This window comes from Choloepus didactylus, chromosome 23, assembly GCF_015220235.1.
Source record: "Choloepus didactylus isolate mChoDid1 chromosome 23, mChoDid1.pri, whole genome shotgun sequence".
Taxonomy (NCBI): domain Eukaryota; kingdom Metazoa; phylum Chordata; class Mammalia; order Pilosa; family Megalonychidae; genus Choloepus; species Choloepus didactylus.
Window position 1 is genome coordinate 9,671,029 of NC_051329.1, and position 20,163 is coordinate 9,691,191.

Here is a 20,163-nt window from a genome sequence, read left to right on the forward strand (position 1 = left end):
CCAGCTGGATTTTCTTGGATTATCAAAAGAGAGTGTTTATGTATGCCTCATAGGAGTACTGGTTCACAGGTTACACTTTCCTTGTCCAGGGCAATCAGAGCAATTTTCTATTTTCCCTAACATGACGTCTTTGAATTGAATGTTTTCAGAAGTGTTACAGTCTGTTGCTTTCAGAAGTTTAGATCAGATCAGCAGCAGGTAAAGCATGCATTCTGAAACACTGCTGGCTTTCCCATCTGTTGTGGGGCTGCAGATGACATGAAAGCACTTAGCTGCTGGTGAGCTACTACTGCCTAAAGAGCAATGAGGAAAGTTGGCTGTGGCAAAATCCTACTCAGGGTGTACACTGTTCACAGGTGCAAAAAAATCATGAATATACTCATCCATTACTGGGAATAACTTTAAAATCTTTGATAATTATTCAGTTATTTTATAATCATGACATTACTGAACATGATTCATGATTGAATAGAAAGCTGGGCCCCCAATCTGCATGCAGATGTATATTCCACCCTCCAACATTACTAGTATTACTGAAAAATCATGCAACCACTCAGAAAGCAGTCTGGCAGGCAGTTCCTCAAAATGCTAAACGTAGAGTTACCACATGACCTGAAAGACTTAACATTGTTAAGATGTCAGTACTACCCAAAGTGATCTACAGATTCAGCATAATCCCAATCAAAATTTCAGTAGCCTTTTTTTGCAGAAATGGAAAAGCCATTTCTCATACTTACATGGAATTGCAAGGGGCCCTGAATAGCCAAAACAATCTTGGAAAAGAACAAAGTTGAAAGACTCATACTTCCCAAATTCAAAACCTACTGTAAAGTCATCATAATTAAAACGGTGTGGCACTGGCATAAGGATAGACATATAGACCAATGGAATAAAATTGAGACTCCAGAGATAAATCCTTGTATCTATGGCCAGTTGACTTTTGACAAGGACAACCAGTTCACATAACATGTAAAGAATAGTCTCTTCAACAAATTGTGCCAGGATAAGGATATCCACATGCAAAAGAATGAAATTGGACCCCTATCTTACCCCATATACAAAAATTAATTAGATCAGTGACCTAAATATAAGAACTAAAACCATAAAACTCTTAGAAAAAAACATAGGGGAAATTTTTAGGATCTTGTATTAGGCAATTGATTCTCTCTTTTTTTTTTAAATAATTTCAAACATATAGGACAGTTGCAAATACAATACAAACCCCATACAGAGAACTCCAACACCCCTCCACCCCCTGATATCCATATCTACCAACTTTACATTTTGCTACCTTTGCAGTACCTTTCTTTCTCTTTCCTTCCCTCCTTCCTTCCTTCCTTTCTTCCTTTCTCCCTCCCTCCCCCTCTTTCTTTCAACTATATATATTATCTTTCTATCAATTATCTATCTACCCATTTACATCTTCTGAGCATTTGATAGCAGGTTGTATATATCATACTCCTTGAACTCATAACACTTCCATGTACATTTCCTACAAACAAGGATATTCACTTATGTCATTAACTTAACTGCAGTTAATTCAAGAAAATTAATATGGATATAAAGCTTAAATTCTGTTCCAATTTTTCCTTATGCCCCCTTTGAGCTTTCTCCTCCATTCTTAGATCCAGTCCAGTAGCATATATTGCATTGATTGTCATTAACTCTTAATTAACTTTTTTTAATTAACTATATAAAAAATTTTTTTTAAAAAGATACACAGTAAAAAACACTTCAAACAAACCATAACAAGGGAGTAAGAAAAAGACAACCAACCTAAAATAACTATTTTACTTCCAACATGTTCCTACTCTACCCCAAGAAAATAACCTAATATAGCAATATTTCTGTGAACTTGTTCCTACCATACCCATCAGAAATTAACAAACCAAAGTCATTCCTGGGCATTCCTAGAACATTAAATTTACCCATGATAGCTTATCTGTTCTTATTGGGTTATTGTTCCCCCTTCATTAATTGCTCTCTATCGCTAGTTCCCCTACATTCTACATTATAAACCATTTATTTTAGGAGTGTGTTGTTTAACCTCCAGGTATTTGTGAATTTTCTAAGTCTCTGATGGTTATTGACTTCTAAATGTATTCCATTGTGGTCAGAGAATGTGCTTTGAATAATTTCAATATTTTACAATTTATTGAGGCTTGTTTTATGTCCCAGCATATGGTCTATTCTGGAGAAAGTTCCGTGATCACTAGAGAAGAATGTGTATCCTGGTGATTTGGGATGTGATATTCTATATACGTCTGTTAAATCAAATTCATTTATCAGATTGTTTAAGTTTTCAATTTCCTTATTGGTCTTCTGTCTGGTTGATCTACCTATAGGAGAGAGTGATGTGTGAAGTCTCCCACAATTATTATGGAAACATCCATTGCATCCTTTAGTTATGCCAGTGTTTGTCTCATGTATTTTGTGGCACCATGATTGGATGCATAAACATTTATGATTGTTATTTCTTCTTGTTGAATTGCCCCTTTTATTAGTATGTAGTAGCCTTCTTTGTCTCTCCTAACATCCTTGCATTTAAAGTCTATTTTATCTGAGATTAACATTGCTACACCTGCTTTCTTTTGGCTGTAGCTTGCATGAAATATTTTTTCCATTTTTTCATTTTCAATTTCTTTGTGTCCCTGTGTCTAAGATGAGTCTCTTGCATGCAACATATTGATGGTTCATATTTTTTGATCCATTCTGTGAATCTATATCTTTTAATTGGGGAGTTTAATCCATTTACATTCAATGTTATTACTGTGAAGGCATTTCTTGAATCAGCCATACTATCCTTTGGTTTATGTTTGTCAGATATGTTTTTTCCCTCTCTCTCTTAATGTCTTTAATGAACCAATATTGAATCTCTTTAGTACTGAACCTTTCTCCATATCTGTCTCTCCTTGCTTTGTTTCTCTGTTGGTAGGGCTCCCTTTAGTATCTGAAGTAGGGCAGGACTTTTATTAGCAAAATCTCTCAGCATTTGTTTGTCTGTGAAAAATTTAAGCTCTCCCTCAAATTTGAAGGAGAGTTTTGCTGGATAAAGTATTCTTGGTTGGAAATTTTTCTCTCTCAGGATTTTAAATATGTCATGCCACTGCCTTCTCACCTCCATGGTGGCCTCTGAGTAGTCACTACTTAGTCTTATGCTGTTTCCTTTGTATTTGGTGAATTGCTTTTCTCTTGTTGCTTTCAGAACTTGTGCCTTCTCTTTAGTATTTGGCAGTCTCACCAGAATATGTCTTGGAGTGGGTTTATTTGGATTTATTCTATTTGGAGTTCGCTGGGCATTTATGCTTTGTGTATTTATATTGTGTAGAACGTTTGGGAAGTTTTCCCCAACAATTTCTTTGAATACTCTTTCTAGACCTTTATCCTTCTCTTCCCCTTCTGGGACACCAATGAGTCTTGTATTTGGACGTTTTATTTTATCTATCATATCCCTGAGGTCCATTTCGATTTTTTCCCCATTCTTTCTTTTGTTCTTTCATTTTCCATTCTGTGGTCCTCCAGGTCACTGATTCATTGTTCAGCTTCCACTAGTCTTGTACTGTGAGTATCCAGAATCTTTTTAATTTGGTCAACAGTTTCTTTTATTTCCATAAGATCATCTATGTACTTTATTTACTCTTGCAATTTCTTCTTTATGCTCTTCTAGGGTCTTCTTTATGTCCTTTATATCCTGTGCCATGCTATTATTGTTTGTCTTTAGTTTTTTGATTAATTGCTCCAAATACTATGTCTCCTCTGATCTTTTGATTTGGGTGTTTGGGTTTGGGTTACCCATATCATCTGGTTTTATCATATGCTTTAAAATTTTCTGTTGTTTTTGGCCTCTTGGCATTTGCTTTACTTGATAGGGTTCTTTTAGAATATTTAGGATTATTCAAAGATGAATCTCTAATTTGTAAGATCTACAGCTTGGTGGCATACACTTTCTCTAACTAATCAGCACATGGCGTCTGCAAGTCTCCTATTCCCCTCAAGTCAGTTCTCCTCAACTTTGTCTTTGTGGTGTGTGGGGATCCAATTCTTGTGGGGTCCAATTGGTGCACCAAGTTTGGGTGTGTTTTTGGTGTTGTCTGCCCTGAATGTGGGGCATGTGTCTGAGTGGTTAGGGAGGGAGGGCAGCTTTAATAATCAAACCTCCCAGGTATTCCTGGAGATTTAAGGCTATTACAAAGTCTAAACCTTCATTTCAGTCTTGCCACAGATCGTCTCTGCTGCTGACCCACACGTCTTTGGTACTGGCGTATGATCCCTGGGATTTCCAAGTGGGTCCCTATTCCAAGCTGTGCCCTTCTAGGGCCTCTGCTGAGGGAAGGTTGTGCTACGTCACAAGTGCGCACCATCCCTCAAGGGAAGTTCTGGGCTGCCGGGCCGTGTAGGTGTGTTCCCATCCTGCTGTAAGGATGGCTGTATGGGGTGTACCAATTTCACCCTTTTTGCACAGCTCCGCCTTCCCAGCTCTGGGACAATTAGCTGTGGGTGTGCAAAAGGCTACTGTCCATGCCCAACACTCTGGTGTGTACACATGCTGCTGGAAACATCCCCCGTCACACTGGGTTTCTTGGTGCGGCTCTGGGCTGAGGCCCCGGTGCCAGGCAGGAGCATTCCCAGCCTGCTGGGAAGATGGCTGCAAGGGGCATGGTTTTTTCCCCTTTTGGCTCACCTCTGCCTGCCTTGCTCTGAGACAATTAGCAGCCAGTATGCAAAAGGCTGTCTTCCACACTGGATATTGAGGTGTTCGCACAGCCCGTTCCTGCCCTGCTTCACTGTGCGGTTCTTGCTGCCGTATCTGCAGCCGCTTTTGTTTTTTTTTTTTTAAAGAACTAGTCTGCCTGCAAACACCAACCCTTGGTTTCCCCACACTGAAGCGTGGCTGCTGAATATTCAGAAGCTTACTCACTCGTTTCAGAACAAGACTCCCGGTTTCACCAAGTGCACGGTCCCTGTGGATTTAGCAGAGCTTGTCCAGCTGGTGCATCACTGGAACTGGTGTTCTGGGTCACTTTCTGGCTTTTATCTAGTATTTTTCACAGAGGTGTTTTTTTTGCCCTGTCTCACCTAGCCGCCATCTTAGGTTCTAGGCAACTGATTCTTAGACATAACACTAAAAGCATGAGTAACAAAGGAAGTAAGGGATAAATTGGATGTCTTCAAAATTAAAAACTATTGTGTGCATCAGAAGACAGAAGCAAGAAAGTGAAAAGACAATCTACAGAAAGGGAGAAAATATTTGGAAATCATGTATCTGTTAAGGATTTAACATCTGGCATATCAAGTGTGTGAGTCACAGAGCTAGTTTGTTTCGGGGCCAAGACTAGAACCCAGGGGTTCTGATTCCCAGGCCAGCTCTCTTGTTTCATCAGTATGAATATATATTGAATCATATTTTCTCTGATTGGCAGCAGAGTACTAGTTGGCTGGGAACCAGCCACATAGGATGAGATAAAGGCTCAGGGACAAATCAAGGAGCCTGAAGATTTTGCTGGGAATTAAACAATTCTATCAGGATGAACTGCTTTCACTGGCTTTGGTTTTATATTAGTAAAAATACTTTCAGTGCAAGAGCCAGAAACCTTGCTCAAACAGGCAAAAGCAAAGCAAAAGCAAACAAAAACCCCAAACTAAACCAACAAACATTTGCTAGTTTTTGTTGTTGGTGGTGGGGGATGGATGTTAGGAAAGCTCATAGAGTTGAAAGATCTGCAATGGCTAGGTTTCAAGTTAGAAGAGAACTCTATGCCACCAGGGCTGTCTTTCTCTGTCCCCATCAATCACTTCTGTTTCTCTTTGTAGATTGGCCTTCTTTTCTCTTCCTTTGGCCTTGTCCTCTCTTCCTGCAGTCAGGCCTTTTTCAGTCAGCAGGGAATATGGCCATCAGAGACCCACTTAGAATCCCAGGAGAAATAGTTTACTTCTTTCTTCAGAGTCCGTAAAGCAATCCCACAGAAGAATCTGATTGGCTCTGCTTGGAAGAGACCATATAGCAACCCCAGAGAAGGATCCAATTGGCTCTGCTTGGAAGAGACCATATAGCAATTCCAGAGAAGGATCTGATTGGCTCTACTTGGGCCATATGCCCATTCTGATATCCAGAGGGGCATGTTCTATAACTTTGAGCAAATTAAAGCAACATATTTGAGGAGAGGATGGTAGACATGTCAGACAAAATAAATGAACCAAGGTCCACTGCAAGTTATAAAGCCCAACTTCCTTTATTTCCTCGGAAGGCTGCTTTGCAATGTCAGTCAAGGAGGCAGCTTTAAGTTTTCATAGTGAAAAGTATGGGAGGTCACCCATACATCTGTAACTGCAGATCCTTCTTTGGCTCCCAGAGAAAGAGTCAGGCTCCTCAAGTGGATTTTTGGCTAGTGTCCTATGCCTCTTTTTTCTTGTATGTGGTTAAGTACCCAGTTTGTATATTCACTGCTGTATCCTTAGGACTTAGCACAATGTCTGGCACATAGTGGGCACTCAAAAACATGTGTTGAATGAATATTAAGTATTTGAAGCCCAGATGGGTGGAAGGAATCTTGGCAATAATTGAGCACATGCTAGATGCCAGGTACTGTGTCAGAAATTGAGGAGGCAAAGATTTAAAAAACTTGGTCCCTGCCCTTGACATGCTGACAGTCCATCCAAGGAGGTATATAAATTCATATCTGTAATCAATGAGGCTTGAACAAAGTGTGATGAAAACAGTCACATTATTTCTGGGGAGATAGTGAAGAAAATTCCTAAGGGTTGAAGTATTCTCAGGGCTTTGATAATATTTAGCCATGTTCTCAAAATCAGACACATGCAAACTGGAGAGTCTAAAACAGGAGTTACCAATCCTAATGTCGCAAGGAGAAGCGTGGTAAGTGGGGAGGTGTTTCTCAGTTTGCTAAAGCTGCCCAAATGCGATATACATTGTTAAAGGATTGACTTTTAACAATGGGGATTTATTAACTTACAATTTACAGTTTAAGGCCATGAACATGTTCCAATTAAGGTAACAACAGTTGATACCTGGACTCTGAACACAGACTACTGGCATCTGGGACACTTCTTCACACGGGAAGGCACATGGCGATGTCCGCTGGTCCTTCTCTCCCGGGTTTCATTGCTTCCAGCTTTTGACTTCCTCTCTCACCTCCTCTGGGCACTTTTTCTTTGAGCTCTCTGGGCTTTTTCTGTTTGTTTGGTTTTTTTTTTTATCCTCTTATGGAAGACTGCAGTAAAAGGATTAAGATGCACCTTGAAAGGGCTGGTTCACATCTCAATTGAAATAACTAACCAACAGGTCCCACCCATACTAGGTCTGCCCCCACAGGAATGGACTAAAAAAACATGGCCTTTCTGGGGCACATAACATTATGCTCCAAACTACCACAGGAAGGGAGGGAAACGAGTGACGTGGCCTGCCTTTGAGGAGACAATAGAGAGTGGTAAGGACTGTCGTGAATTAAAGTTGTGTTTTGAATAAAGGCAGCTCTTGTTGATCATCTTCAGGCAATCCTTACCATACGGGAATGCACGTGTCATCCAATCTCCAAGTGTTCCAAGTGAAACTGGAATTATGGATTTTTTTGGGGGGGGGGCAGGGTTGAAACATCCCAATTTTTAAGTGTTGACAAACATATGCAAGGCTAATAAAATAATCTCATAGGCCAAATTTGGTTGAGGTAACCAGTTTGCAACTTGTGGTCTAGTAGCTCATTCCTTTATCTCCAGAATCTGTAACAGAGCCTTGCACATGGTAGGAATTCAGCATGTATTTTCTGAACAAATGAATGACAAATAGCACACAATGGGTTGACTTAACAACAGGAATTTATTGGCTCCTGTTTTCAGAGGCTGAAAGGCTTGTTTTCTCCTGGGGTCAGTGGCTTTCTGGCTGGCTGGCAATCCTTGGGGTTCTTTGGCTTTCCTGTTGTATGGTGATATCCTCTCCTTTCTCTTCCTCTCCTTTTTCTTCCAGGTTCTGTTGAATTCCAGCTTCTGCCTCCTCCCCATGGCTTTCTTTTTTTATAAAACCTCCAGTAATAGGATTAGGCCCACTCTGATTCAGTTGGTCACATCTTAACTAAAAGTAACATTTTTAAAAGGCATACCCATTGCCATGGGATTAAGATTAAGAACATATTTTTTTTCTAGGGTATATAATTCAACTTGCTACAAGATCTAACCAATTTGGAGTAAAATTGTTATTCAGGATTTTATAAAATTACTTTTCTCTACTATTCAGTAAAGTGATACTATTCAAGATTTTAAAATTGAATGGAAATTTATTCCACAAAGACCCGCTGCCAACCTTTATTCTATTCTGTACCCAATATGCAAAAAAACCCTGGGAGAACTGTGAGATTATAAGTATGCTTTATAATTAAAAAAAAAAAGAGGGGGAGTGTACCCAGTGGTCCCAGGTATCTGATTCTTCCGTCAACAGGGTTTGGATGGAACACACCCAGGACTAGCCCCAAACCCCCTCAGCCTCGGTCCACCTTCCAGCCTCCTCTCCAGTTGCAGCCTCCAGGACTCGCTGTGCTGGTTGGAAGCTGTTATGTACCCCAGAAAAGGCCATGTTCTTTTAATCCATTCCTGGGGCAGGGGGAGGGCAGATCTATTGTGGGTGAGACCTTTTGATTAGGTTGTTTCAATTGAGATGTGACCCACCCAATTAAAGATGGTCTTAATCCTTTTTACGGGAGTCCTTTATGAAGATAAAAGACAAAGAGACCCTAGAGAGCTAAGAGAGAGCAACACCAGGAGACCTTGTAGAGAAAAGCACTGGGAGAAGCAAGCAAGGACCCATAGAAAGTGAAAGAGCCAGAACCCGAAAGCAAGGAAATCCCAGAAGGATTAGCAGACACTGGCCATGTGCCTTCCCATGTGACAAAGGAACCCCAGATGCCATCGGCCTTTTTTCAGAAAAGATATCGTCTTGTCGATGCCTTAATTGGGACATTTTCATGGCCTTAGAACTGTAAATTTGTAAACTAATAAATCCCCATTGTAAAAGCCAACCCATTTCTGATATATTGCATTCCAGCAGCTTTAGCAAACTGCAACACCCACTAACACTGATTTTGTGGTTAGCTCCTCATTGCCAACCAATCATGAGCTCCCAGATCCTCAGAACTATCCTGCCGAGGTGGAGGCCTCTGCGAGCCGCCTGGTCAGCTTGCATCTGTGGCCTCCTGCTCCCATCTCTCTCTGGGCGTCCATTTCAATTGCAACAATGTGGCCCTAAGGATGGGACTCCTCTGTGAATGGATGAGGGAGAAGCAGGAACACAGCAGCTCCTGAAGATGCAAAACCTACAGGGCCGCCAGGCCCTCTCCCAGGGCATGCAGAAGGCTCCCAAGGTGAGTGGGGTGAAAGCCTGAGTGCCCCTGGAGCTGCATGGCCCTGGAGAAGATATTGAACTAGGCTCTTCTGGATCGGCAGGCCCTTGGTTTTGCCCACCCAGACCCTCCTCTCTCTGACTTCCTGTAGAGCCGTTCCCTAGAGGAGGAGAGGAAACTCATCCAGAACCGGGCTGAGTGAGTGCCTCTTCCAGAGGCTCAGCCCCACACAGGAGCCGCTGTGCATTCCCCTAGATCTGGGCTTCTGCCTGAGCCCCTCCTTCCAGCCAGGAGGCATCTTTTTAACCAACTACCTCGCATCCCCTAACAAGCCCTGAATCAAGTATAAACAAAGCTTTATAAATTGAGGTAAAGGAGAAGGTCAAGTAAACATTGAATTCTCTGAAAAAACAAAACAAAACAAAACAGTTTCCCCTTTGACAAATAAAAGATAGTTACATACTACCTGTATGAGGTAACTAAAATGTAGAGTGTTCTCAAAATGTGGAAGTTGCATCTTGTATTCCAAGCTATTAATGGTTTCTTTTCTGACATTTAGCCTACACGTATCTGCTTTCTTTACTCTTTTTGTGAAATAAAATCACAGTCATTCATTATTCATTAAACATATAGTGATCAAAACATACCATGTACCAGACACTAGGCACAGTGTGTACGTGAGTGTGTGTGTGTTAGTATGTCAGTGTGTTGTCTGCGTGTGAGTGTGTGAAGAGCCAAAGGTGAACAGTACCTTGTTCTTTCTTTCCAGGGACTTAAAGACTAGTAGAGAAGACAAACCATTATTAAAACCAGTTCAGGCTATTTAGAGAGTTAAGTGTCTTGGAGGAGGTGCAGATGCATGGAAGGGTGGTTGTGAAAAAATTAGATGGAAAATATTGGCTGGGGATTGATTTTGGAGGGTTTTGAATGCCAGACTAAAGATTTTGTACATTATCAGGTAGGAAACACAGAGCCCCCACAGGGAGGTGACGTTTATCTTCTATTTCGAGTGAGAATACACTGCCCTTTGCAACCTGATCTGTCTGCAACCGGCATTTGTGAAATGCTGAGAAAAATACTGTTTATTCCTGTCTCAAAAAAGACAAAGCGTTAAATGAAACTCCCAAACTTTTGAGTTTAAACTTAACACAGTGAATGAAACGCAAGATTTAAAGGTGCACATTTAATTTCATTGCTTTTAAACACAATCGTTTTAAAATTCAATTTTAATTGTTTTCAAATTAAACGAACAAATGGGCAGCCCCTCTCGCCCTTCATCTCCGGCCACCAGGAGTCAATTGGGAGAGTCTACGCCTTCCGGGAACCTTCCCTCCTTGGGCAAGAGTTTCTATAGGGAATCAGTTTCTGGGCGCACCGCTTTGCTCCGCCCCCTCACTGCATTGCTGGACATTTTCATTGGCTTTTGCGCTCACGTGCTCTGCTCTGGCTGCTCTGATTGGCCGACGCCGTGCCGCGGGCACGAGGTCGTCCGTTTCCTGGGATACGGCGCGGGTGGGTGGAGGCCTGGGGAGGGTTGAGTTGTGCTGTGGGGTGGAACCCGGGCGCCACGGGCGGTGGGAAACCTGCACTTAACCTTCTGGCCGCCATGGCCAGCGTCCACGAGAGCCTCTACTTCAACCCCATGATGACCAATGGGGTGGTGCACGCTAATGTGTTCGGCATCAAGGACTGGGTGACCCCGTATAAGATCGCGGTGCTGGTGCTGCTGAACGAGATGGGCCGCACGGGCGAGGGCGCCGTCAGCCTCTTGGAGCGGCGGAGGCTCAACCAACTCCTCCTTCCCCTGCTGCAGGTGAGCCAGCCCCGCCGGCCCCGCGCACTCCGCAGACCTTTAACTGAGCATCTGCTCAGTGCGAGACACCGCCCTGGGCCTGGGGGCAGGGGATTCATCAGACACTCGCCCTGCCCTGGAGGGCCACGAGGAAATAAAGATAGTAAGATCAGCAGCTAAAGTTTATTGAACACTTAGAGTGGGCCGGACGCTTTACAAGCATTTCTTGGCTCGTTCACATCCTGGCCCCAGCATTTATTAGCTGAATGACTGGAAGCCGGTTATTTTCTCAGATCCTCTATCTTCTGTAAGGTGGGGCTATACATAGTTCTCAGCCTTGGAGACACAAACGTGAATCATACAGGCTCCCTACCTTTGAGGACTGTATTAAATAGTAATGATAACATCAAACTAACAGCTGACATTGATTGAGCACTTACTGACTTCTAAACACTTCACGTGTTTTATTTCGTTCTGCAGGCTTAGGTTCTAACTCCACCAGTTATTAGTGACCTCGGCAAGTTTCTCAAACTATTTGGATTTCAGTTTTCTCTCCTTAAAATGGGAACAGTAGTAGAAATGTTGGATGGCTGTATTAAATTAGAAGATCCACGTAAAGCACTTCACAGCGTTTGGCACATAATGTACAATCAATGTTAACCTTTTCATTATATGTTCCTATAGGCCATGCACCTTCCCTTATATCAGTTGTGGTTTTCCCGTTTGTTTGTGTGAATGTGTGGTTGATGTCTCTCTCCTCCACTAGTGTAGCCTCCATAAATTGTCCTATTTATGTTCACCCCTGCTTTCTCAAAACCTAGTATGGTGCCTGATAAATATTTGTGCAATGATTGAAATGTAATATGCCCTCCTAAATGTGAACGGGGAGGACTTCCTAGAGGAAGTGGAGGGCTACCTGGGGTTCAGAGGATGAGCAAGTATCTACGGAAGAACAGAGGCAGCAGAGACAAAGATTTGGTGACCTGACTCCCAAATTATGGGGTCTGAAGAAGTACACCTACTAAAACTATTACCCAGAGTTGCATTTCTGCAACTCAGTATAGTTTATGAAGGGCTTTTTAAAAAATCCATCACCTGTATTTGAGGGGCTGGGGGTGGGGGGCAGAAACTGAGGCCACATTAAATGACTTTCCCAGTTAGTTAAATAAAGGGAGCGTGATCTCTAAACTGTAGCTTGTAGCTCCCATTCCTGTCTCCATTACTGTTATTGTAAGTGCATTTCCCCCCTTATTCAAATAAGTCACAATGCCAAAAATTTGGTAAGTAAAGAAGGGAAACAAAACAGTCATCCTGGTGTCTTTGCTCATGCTGTTTTTTTTCTGTCTGGGATTTTCTTTTCTGGTTCTTTGCCTGACTAAATACTATATATAGTTTTAATGTAGTATTCATGGAATTTGTCTAGTGATATTCCATCCAGACTGCAACAACTTTGACTTATTGTTTGATTTGAAAAATTAGTTATTTTTAAACTACTAAACTAATATACAAATAAAGATTCATCTTAAAAACTTCAGACAATACAAAAATGGATAGAATGAAAGGTTGTTGTTCTTTTGCATTGCTACCAAACCCATTCCCTCCCAGAGATTATCACTGTTAATGTTCATTGATTCAACAGCTATTTATTGAGTAACAATTTGTAATGTATCCTTCTAGACCTTATCCTATATGTGTGTGTGTATAGATAGATAAACGCATGTGATTATAGGTATACATACATGTATGCTTTTAATTTAATCTTGCTTTTGTTTCTTTAAAGGATACTTATATTCTACTATTTTCTCCTTTCACTTGACATGTTTTGTGGGATCTTTCCATGTCAGTAACTTTGAGTAGATCTGCCTCATTCTTTTTAACAACTGTATTATATTCCACAGTAAGAAAAGAAACATAATTTAACTCTTTGTAAATGGACTATAGGTTCTTTCCAGCTTTTCTTCTCTCTGAGCAATATACGTAGAGCATACTTCCTTAGAAGTGGAATTGCTGGGTGACAGGGTATCCACATCTAAAGTTGTCGTACGTACAGCAATTTACACTCCAAAAAAGATTCATCATTTAGTTTTAATTGCAGCTAGATTGTAATCTTCTTGATAGCTGAGGTTGCATACTCTGTCTCTAACAGGACTTTTTATGGACTTCGGCACAACTTCCCTTACAGGGTTTTGGGGAGGATCAAATAAGATTATGTTATGAAAAATAAATACCTGCATTTGTGTTGTGTTTTACAGTTCACAAAAGCACTACCCATTGTCTTACTTAGTCTTTGACATAAACAAGGGAGATGGGTATTATCTCCATTTCACTGATGCAGGAAATGAGGGCTCAGTTTCTTTTTCTGTGATTCCCAAGCCAAGAAGGAAGGAACAGTGGAGTGCTCTGACTACAGATTCTGGGCTTTTCTCCCATTTAAAACTATTCCACCCACTAGAGGAAAATGGTATGCAAATATGAAGTGTTACCTTAGTGTTTTAGGTAGATTTTTTTCCCTTCCTGATTTGAGATTTCATGTTTGGAATGATTGTTAAAGCAGGGGGTTGATAAATGAATTCGTGTCTGTCTCAATCTCCAGCTCTTTAAATTTATCCATAACTTCCCTTTCTTTCCTTTACTCAGGGCCCAGATATTACACTGTCAAAACTGTACAAGTTAATTGAAGACTCTTGTCCTCAGCTGGCAAATTCAGTACAGATCAGGTAAACTTCATTTTCTTCTGTATGTATATGAAAAGATGCAAAGGTAAATGAAAATTTTAAAAGGGTGCATGGTAATTAATTCCTGGAAAAAGATATTTTTATTCTAGATTTTTGCCTAAGTACCTTGACTTAATGATTATTTTTTTTGAAAAATGGATAACACTGGACATACTATTTTGTACATTTTTTCCCCAAAATTCCTTATTCTCTATGATCTGCCTCATTCTTTTTAGTGATACTTTGACAAATTTTATGATTAAGAAAACAGTCGGCAATAATACTTTTCAGAAATGTGAGAATGACATTTTGGAATATCAGATTTGTTTTATGTGCCACAATTTTATATGAACCTCTGAATTGCTTTTAAAATAGATTTATTTTAGATGATAATTGTGAAATGTGAGCTGTTCAAAGGGCACCACTCACTTGTGTACCTCAATTTTCTCATTCAGAATCAAACTTATGGCAGAAGGCGAATTGAAGGATATGGAACAATTTTTTGATGACCTTTCAGATTCTTTTTCTGGAACCGAACCAGAGGTTCACAAAACAAGTGTAGTAGGTATGGATGGCTTCAAAGAAGAGGAGAGAACATTTTCATTGAAGTGAATAGCCTTCTAAATCCCGTCTGTCATCATTCTGCTATATTTGTTAACAAACACAATGGACATGTTATAGTTTACATTTATTGCCTTGTCATTTTGATCTGTGTTTAAATAATTGCCTTGTGCAAAAGCCCCTTCTGTTTCTGTCTGCATTAGTCGGAGTGTTAGTCTGGTCCCTGGGGGCTTTTAGGTTTTCCCAGTTCTTGCTCACAGTCCTCTGGATAACTTGACCTCTTTGTCCAAACTTGTTCACTCTAAGTGAGGGCAACCAACCCAACTTAGAGAGGAAGGTGAAAACCTGTTATTGTTAGAGGCTGTGGGGTGAGAGCCTCCAAGAAATTTCTTGACACTTTTCTATTAGCTTTCTATCCATGCTCCTTTTCATCTGGTGTTCTTGCATGGTAACTAAGTTATTCAGTTTCAGTTATTTATCTGTCTTCTGTGTGCCGAGCTCTGGATTTACTAGGTAGACACAGAACTTATTCTTAAAGAGATTACATTCTGGCATGGGAGCCAGATGATATAAAGTCAACAGAGAAGATAATTTCAGGTAGTTGAAATAGCCTGGAGGCTTGATGGATAATGATTGTGAGGTGGAAGTGGGAAGACTGAGCCCTGAATAATAAAAAGAAAGCAGCTCATAAACAACTGCAAAGAACATTCCAGTCAGAGGGAACAGCAATTGCGAGTGTCTCGGTTTTATTCTTCTGAAGGAAGTATTGTAACATTGTGTAGCCTGGGTTTCACGTAGTGATTTAACTTTGTCTTTTATTTTGTAGGCTTATTTCTGCGCCACATGATCTTGGCCTACAGTAAGCTTTCTTTCAGTCAAGTGTTCAAACTGTACACTGCCCTTCAGCAGTACTTCCAAAATGGGGAGAAAAAGACAGTGGAAGATACTGATATGGAACTTACCAGTAGAGAGGAGGGGGAAAGAAAAATGGAAAAAGAAGAACTTGATGTATCTGTCAGGTAACTTGGGTTTTTCTGATGGGGATCCCTTTGCTGTGAAATAGCATCATTTCAAACAAGTAAATCCTCATTCCCTAGGTGTTCACATGCTCTCCACTCTTCTCTGCCCTGTGCCCCATATGGGCTGTATTTGTGGGCTCCTTGCTCTCTGACTTCTGATTGGCCAATGGGAGGACTGGCGGGAAATCCAGAGGGCAGAGGGGAGTGAGGTCAGGCTGTTGATTCTCTGGCTTCTTTCCTTTGAGGCCCTGGTTGGCCGGGCCGCAGGGCCACAGTGCTCTCCAGGTGGCCCTCTCTGCACTCCCTTGGGGTCTGATAAACCCAGAGGGGGTCTTCCCAGGCCTAGGATGTGAAGATGCCCCACACCTGGGGCACTGTGTTGGCCTTTATGGTTTCTCTGTCCCCTGCCCCTCTTTTGTAAAGCATCCTTTATTTAACTCTTCTTGGATTACCCCATTCATTACATCAGAGTGAATTAAGAATTGATTCAATCATTGAGGAATTATTGAGTGCCTGCTAAGATCTTGGCCAAACTCACACCTAGTTGGTCAAGCTCAAAACCTAGACTCGTCTGTTGTTCCTTTACCCCTATATCGTCCTTCAGCAGACCCAGCAGCTCTTCTTTTAGAATATATTTGGAACTTGTTTACTTCTCTCCATTGATGCTAGCCCGTCGTCTAAGTAGCAAATCTCTTTACTAGATGACTGCTGTAGCCTCCTACCCGTCTTCTTGCCTGCACTCGATGTCTCCCTGCTGTCTGTTCTTCATGCAGTATGCCAACATGTTCTTCATGTTTAAAAGGGAAACTTTCAAATATGTGCTCGTGTCCTGGCACACTGTGCCCCGAATCCTCTGTTCACTATCGCTGGGCTTTAGACAAATATCCAAGTTTGCTGTGACCTCAATGCCTGTGACCTGGCCCTGTCTTCTTCCCTGGCCCCTTTCTCATTATTCACCCCTTCATTCACGGCAGTCTTATTTGCTCTGACTTTGTTTCAGTTTCTGGAATGCTCCAAGCCAATTTCTGCCTCCGGTTGCCTGGAGTGCTCTTCCCCAGCTTTACCTTTAACATCTCAGCTTACACGTCCTCAGACAGCCCGCCCTGACCTGAGGTAGCCCCCATCCTAAATACTTTCAGCTTCTGTATTTCCTTCATAGCGATATCACTTTTAAATATATTTACTTACTGTTTCTACCTCTGTCTGCATCCCTTGAGAGCTAAGACTCTCCTCTATCTTGTTTTACTGCATTATCCCCAGTGCTTAGTATAGTGCTCACTCAGAATGTGCTCCTTAAATAGGTGTTGTATGAATGAATGCAGGGAATCAAAATACCTAGGCTCTTGCTCACACAGGGAACTGGCTTGCTGACATACTTTTTATTGACTTCCTTCACTTGTCTCACTTTCCCTCTTCCTAGCTGCTGTTACCAAATACACTACTCAGGCTTGGGGGTAAGATATTTATGTGTGTGCGTATATTTACATATATACATATACACATATACATATATATGCACATCCTAGTTGGGTCAGTGCATCTGTCCCATTATTTGCTGAACAAATCCTTCAGGAGCGGAATAAAAGGCCCTCGTTAGAACTGTGGGGAAGCACTCCCTGTCTAGACACAGTGGCCTTATACCACCCGCCCCAGAGGGAGCTCGCCAGCCTAGTCTGGTGTTTAATGCATTGTATATGCTCACAAATCTTTGTTGATTGATTGATCCTATATTCTATTTTAAATTTCAGCTAGGGTGGTGTAGCCTTTTGGGGGAGCTTCCAGACTCCTTTTGAATGCCATGGACTGTCTCTCCATTAAAAATGCCAGCCATTTTACAAGGTTCATGGACCCCTTAAAGCCTATCCGTGGACCCCAGGTTAAGTTCCCTTGATTTATAGTACAAACAAGTCTAAAATTTTGTTTCACCTGATAACTGGATGTATATGCAACGTATGCTCCAGCTCTTTTCCTAAACTGAACATGTTCTGTGTTTTTTTTTTAAGGAGTTACTTTCTCCTGCCTGTGTTCCTGAGGCCCTGAGGAGTCAGTAAAGGATGATTTGGACCATAATCATTTTACCTGCTTTTCCTAAGCTTGGTTATGACAGCCAACATTCCTGCTATGGAAGCCATAGCCAGTGATTTTTTGTTTTGATATTTTTTAAAAATTTTATTCTATTAACATGTATACAACCCAATTTCCCCGCATAATCACATTCAAATATATATTTTGGTGTTATTGATTACATTCACAATGTTGTGCTGCCTTTACTGCCATCCATTACCGAAACTTTTCCATCATCCCAGATAGAAACTCCATACAATTCAACCATTAACTCCTCATTCCCTACCCCCACAGCAGCCCCTGGTAACTTATACTCTGGTTTTTGACTCTGTTTGCTTATTCTAATTATTTCATATCAGTGAGAGCATACAATATTTGTTCTTTTGTGTCTGGCTTATTTCACCCAACATGATGTCTTCAGGGTTCATCCATGTTGTTGCATGTATCAGAACATCATTACCTTTTTACAGCTGTATCATATTCTAATATGTGTATATACCACATTTTATTTATCAATTCATCAGTTGTTGGACACTTGGGTTGTTCCATCTTTTGAAAGCTGTGAATAACTCCGCTGTGAACATCAGAGTGCAAATCTGTTCGAGTCCCTGCTTTCGATTCTTTTGGGTATATACCTACAAGTGGGATTGCTAGGTCATATGGGAATTCTTTATATAACTTTCTGAGGAACTGTCAAACTGTCACCCACAGCAGCCGCACCATTTTACCTTCCTACCAACAGTGAATAAATGTTCTTGTTTCCCTAGATCTTCTCCAACGCTTGTAATTTTCTGTTTTTTTTAAATAGTAGCCTTTCTAGTGGGTACAAAATGGTATCTCATTGTGGTTTGATTTGAATTTCCCTAATGTCTAATGCTGTGGAGCTTTTTTAATGTGCTTTTTGGCCATTGGTGGATCTTCTTTAGATAAATATATTTTCAAATCTTTTGCCCATTTTTTAATTGGGTTGTTTGTCTTTTTGTTAAGTTGCAGGATTTCTTTATATATTCTGGATACTAAACCCTTTTCAGATATGTGGTTTCCAAATGCTGTCTCCTATTCTGTATGTTGTCTTTTCACTTTCATGATGAAGTCCTTTGATACACAGAAAGTTTTTCATTTTGATGAGATTCATTTATCTATTTTTTCCTTTGTTGCATCTGCTTCAGGTGTAAAGTCTAAGAAACCATTGCTGAACCCAAGGTCTTGAAGATGCTTCTCTGTGTTTTCTTCTGGCAGTTTTGTATTCTGATTCTTATATTTAGGTCTTTGGTCTATTCGGAGTTGATTTCTATATAGGATGTGAGGTAGGAGTCCACCTTTATTCTTTTGCATATGGATGCCCAGTTTTCCCAGCACCATTTGTTGAAGAGACTATTCTTTTCCAATTGAGTGGACTTGGCACCCTTGTCAAAAGTTCAGTTGGCCATAAATGTGAGGGTGCTAGAACCCTCACATTTATAGTAACCATATTTCCCTTCATTTGTACCTATTTTACTTTGCATAATTCTGATGTTTTCTTTCTATTTAATTAACCCGGTTGCTCCTATGTCTTTTGTTATAAGCTACCTCAAATCCTTTTTTGTGGGAAGGGTTTATATAGATAAAGCGTTTGATAACAGTGAGTGTCATGATTGAGACCAGTGATGGTATGTCCAGTTTCATCCAACTCTCATTGATCCATAGCCTTTTTTGTATACAGCCATGTTTATATCACGCGTTTTTTTCTTTTGTTCTGTTTTTACTTTGTTTGAAGGACACTTTAAAAGAAAAGGGCTTCTTATTACCCGAGACACTTACCTGTTTTCCATTTGGGAACTTGGCCCGTGAATTTTTTTCCATTTCCCTGTAGGTCACTGTTGCACCACTGACCTGTTTGGCCTGGGTGGGGCTGGGTCTTGGCCTTGCTCCAGTAGTTGCAGAGTCTCATACACTGTCCTGGGGATTAAGAGGTCGTATGTTTGAAAAACAAGACCCTCTTCCCAAAGTGTTCCCTCTAGAACAGTAGTGCCTCTTGAGAGATGTGAGGAAAGGATTCTTTGGTCCAGTCAGGTTGGTAGATAGTACATTAAGCAAAGGTTAACAAAGTTGCTCTCTGTTGGATTCCTTTAATGTGCATTATGAATCTCCACGAAAGATAAAGGACAGTTTTCCCCAAATTATTTAACCTCAGAAGCATTTTTCCCCTTAGAATACCCGCTTATATATTGTCCACATAGTTTGAGAGCTGCTATATTAGACCCAGAGTACCTAAAACGATTCTTTATGAATTTGATTTTTATACTTACGATAATCCTATTTAGAGAAGCTGATTTTTCAGGGTCATGGCAAAAGGGTATTATTCATACTTTGTTCTCAAAATAAGATTTTTATATTTATACATACATAGATTTCTCAATCTATGTTTTGTTTTTAAGGATCCTCTTTCATTAGCTTTTACTAATAAAAGAATCACAATGAAGTCATGAATAAACAGATTATTAATTACATGTTTTGAGGTTTAAAAGGAAGGCTTGTAAGGATTAGTTTTGATATATAGCAAAGTTATACAACAAACTAAAACCAACTGTTTAATATTTTTGCCTTATGTGAACTGCCTGTGATGAAAAAAGAACAAACTTTTTAGTGATGGAAGATATAATAAACTACATTTTGGAACCTGTTTTTCA

The 20,163-nt window shown here is 40.6% G+C and overlaps 1 protein-coding gene across 1 annotated transcript in view; it reads left to right on the forward strand.

The window, feature by feature from the left end:
• Positions 1–10,869: 10,869 nt before the first annotated feature.
• ANAPC5 (anaphase promoting complex subunit 5) overlaps positions 10,870–20,163 on the forward strand; it is a 50,788-nt gene continuing 41,494 nt past the window's right edge. Inside the window, exons 1-4 of the mRNA XM_037817237.1 lie at positions 10,870–11,157; positions 13,774–13,853; positions 14,306–14,415; positions 15,238–15,430. Of these exons, the coding sequence (XP_037673165.1) occupies positions 10,951–11,157; positions 13,774–13,853; positions 14,306–14,415; positions 15,238–15,430 (590 nt within the window). The 5' untranslated portion in view covers positions 10,870–10,950. The remainder of the gene's footprint in view (positions 11,158–13,773; positions 13,854–14,305; positions 14,416–15,237; positions 15,431–20,163) is intronic.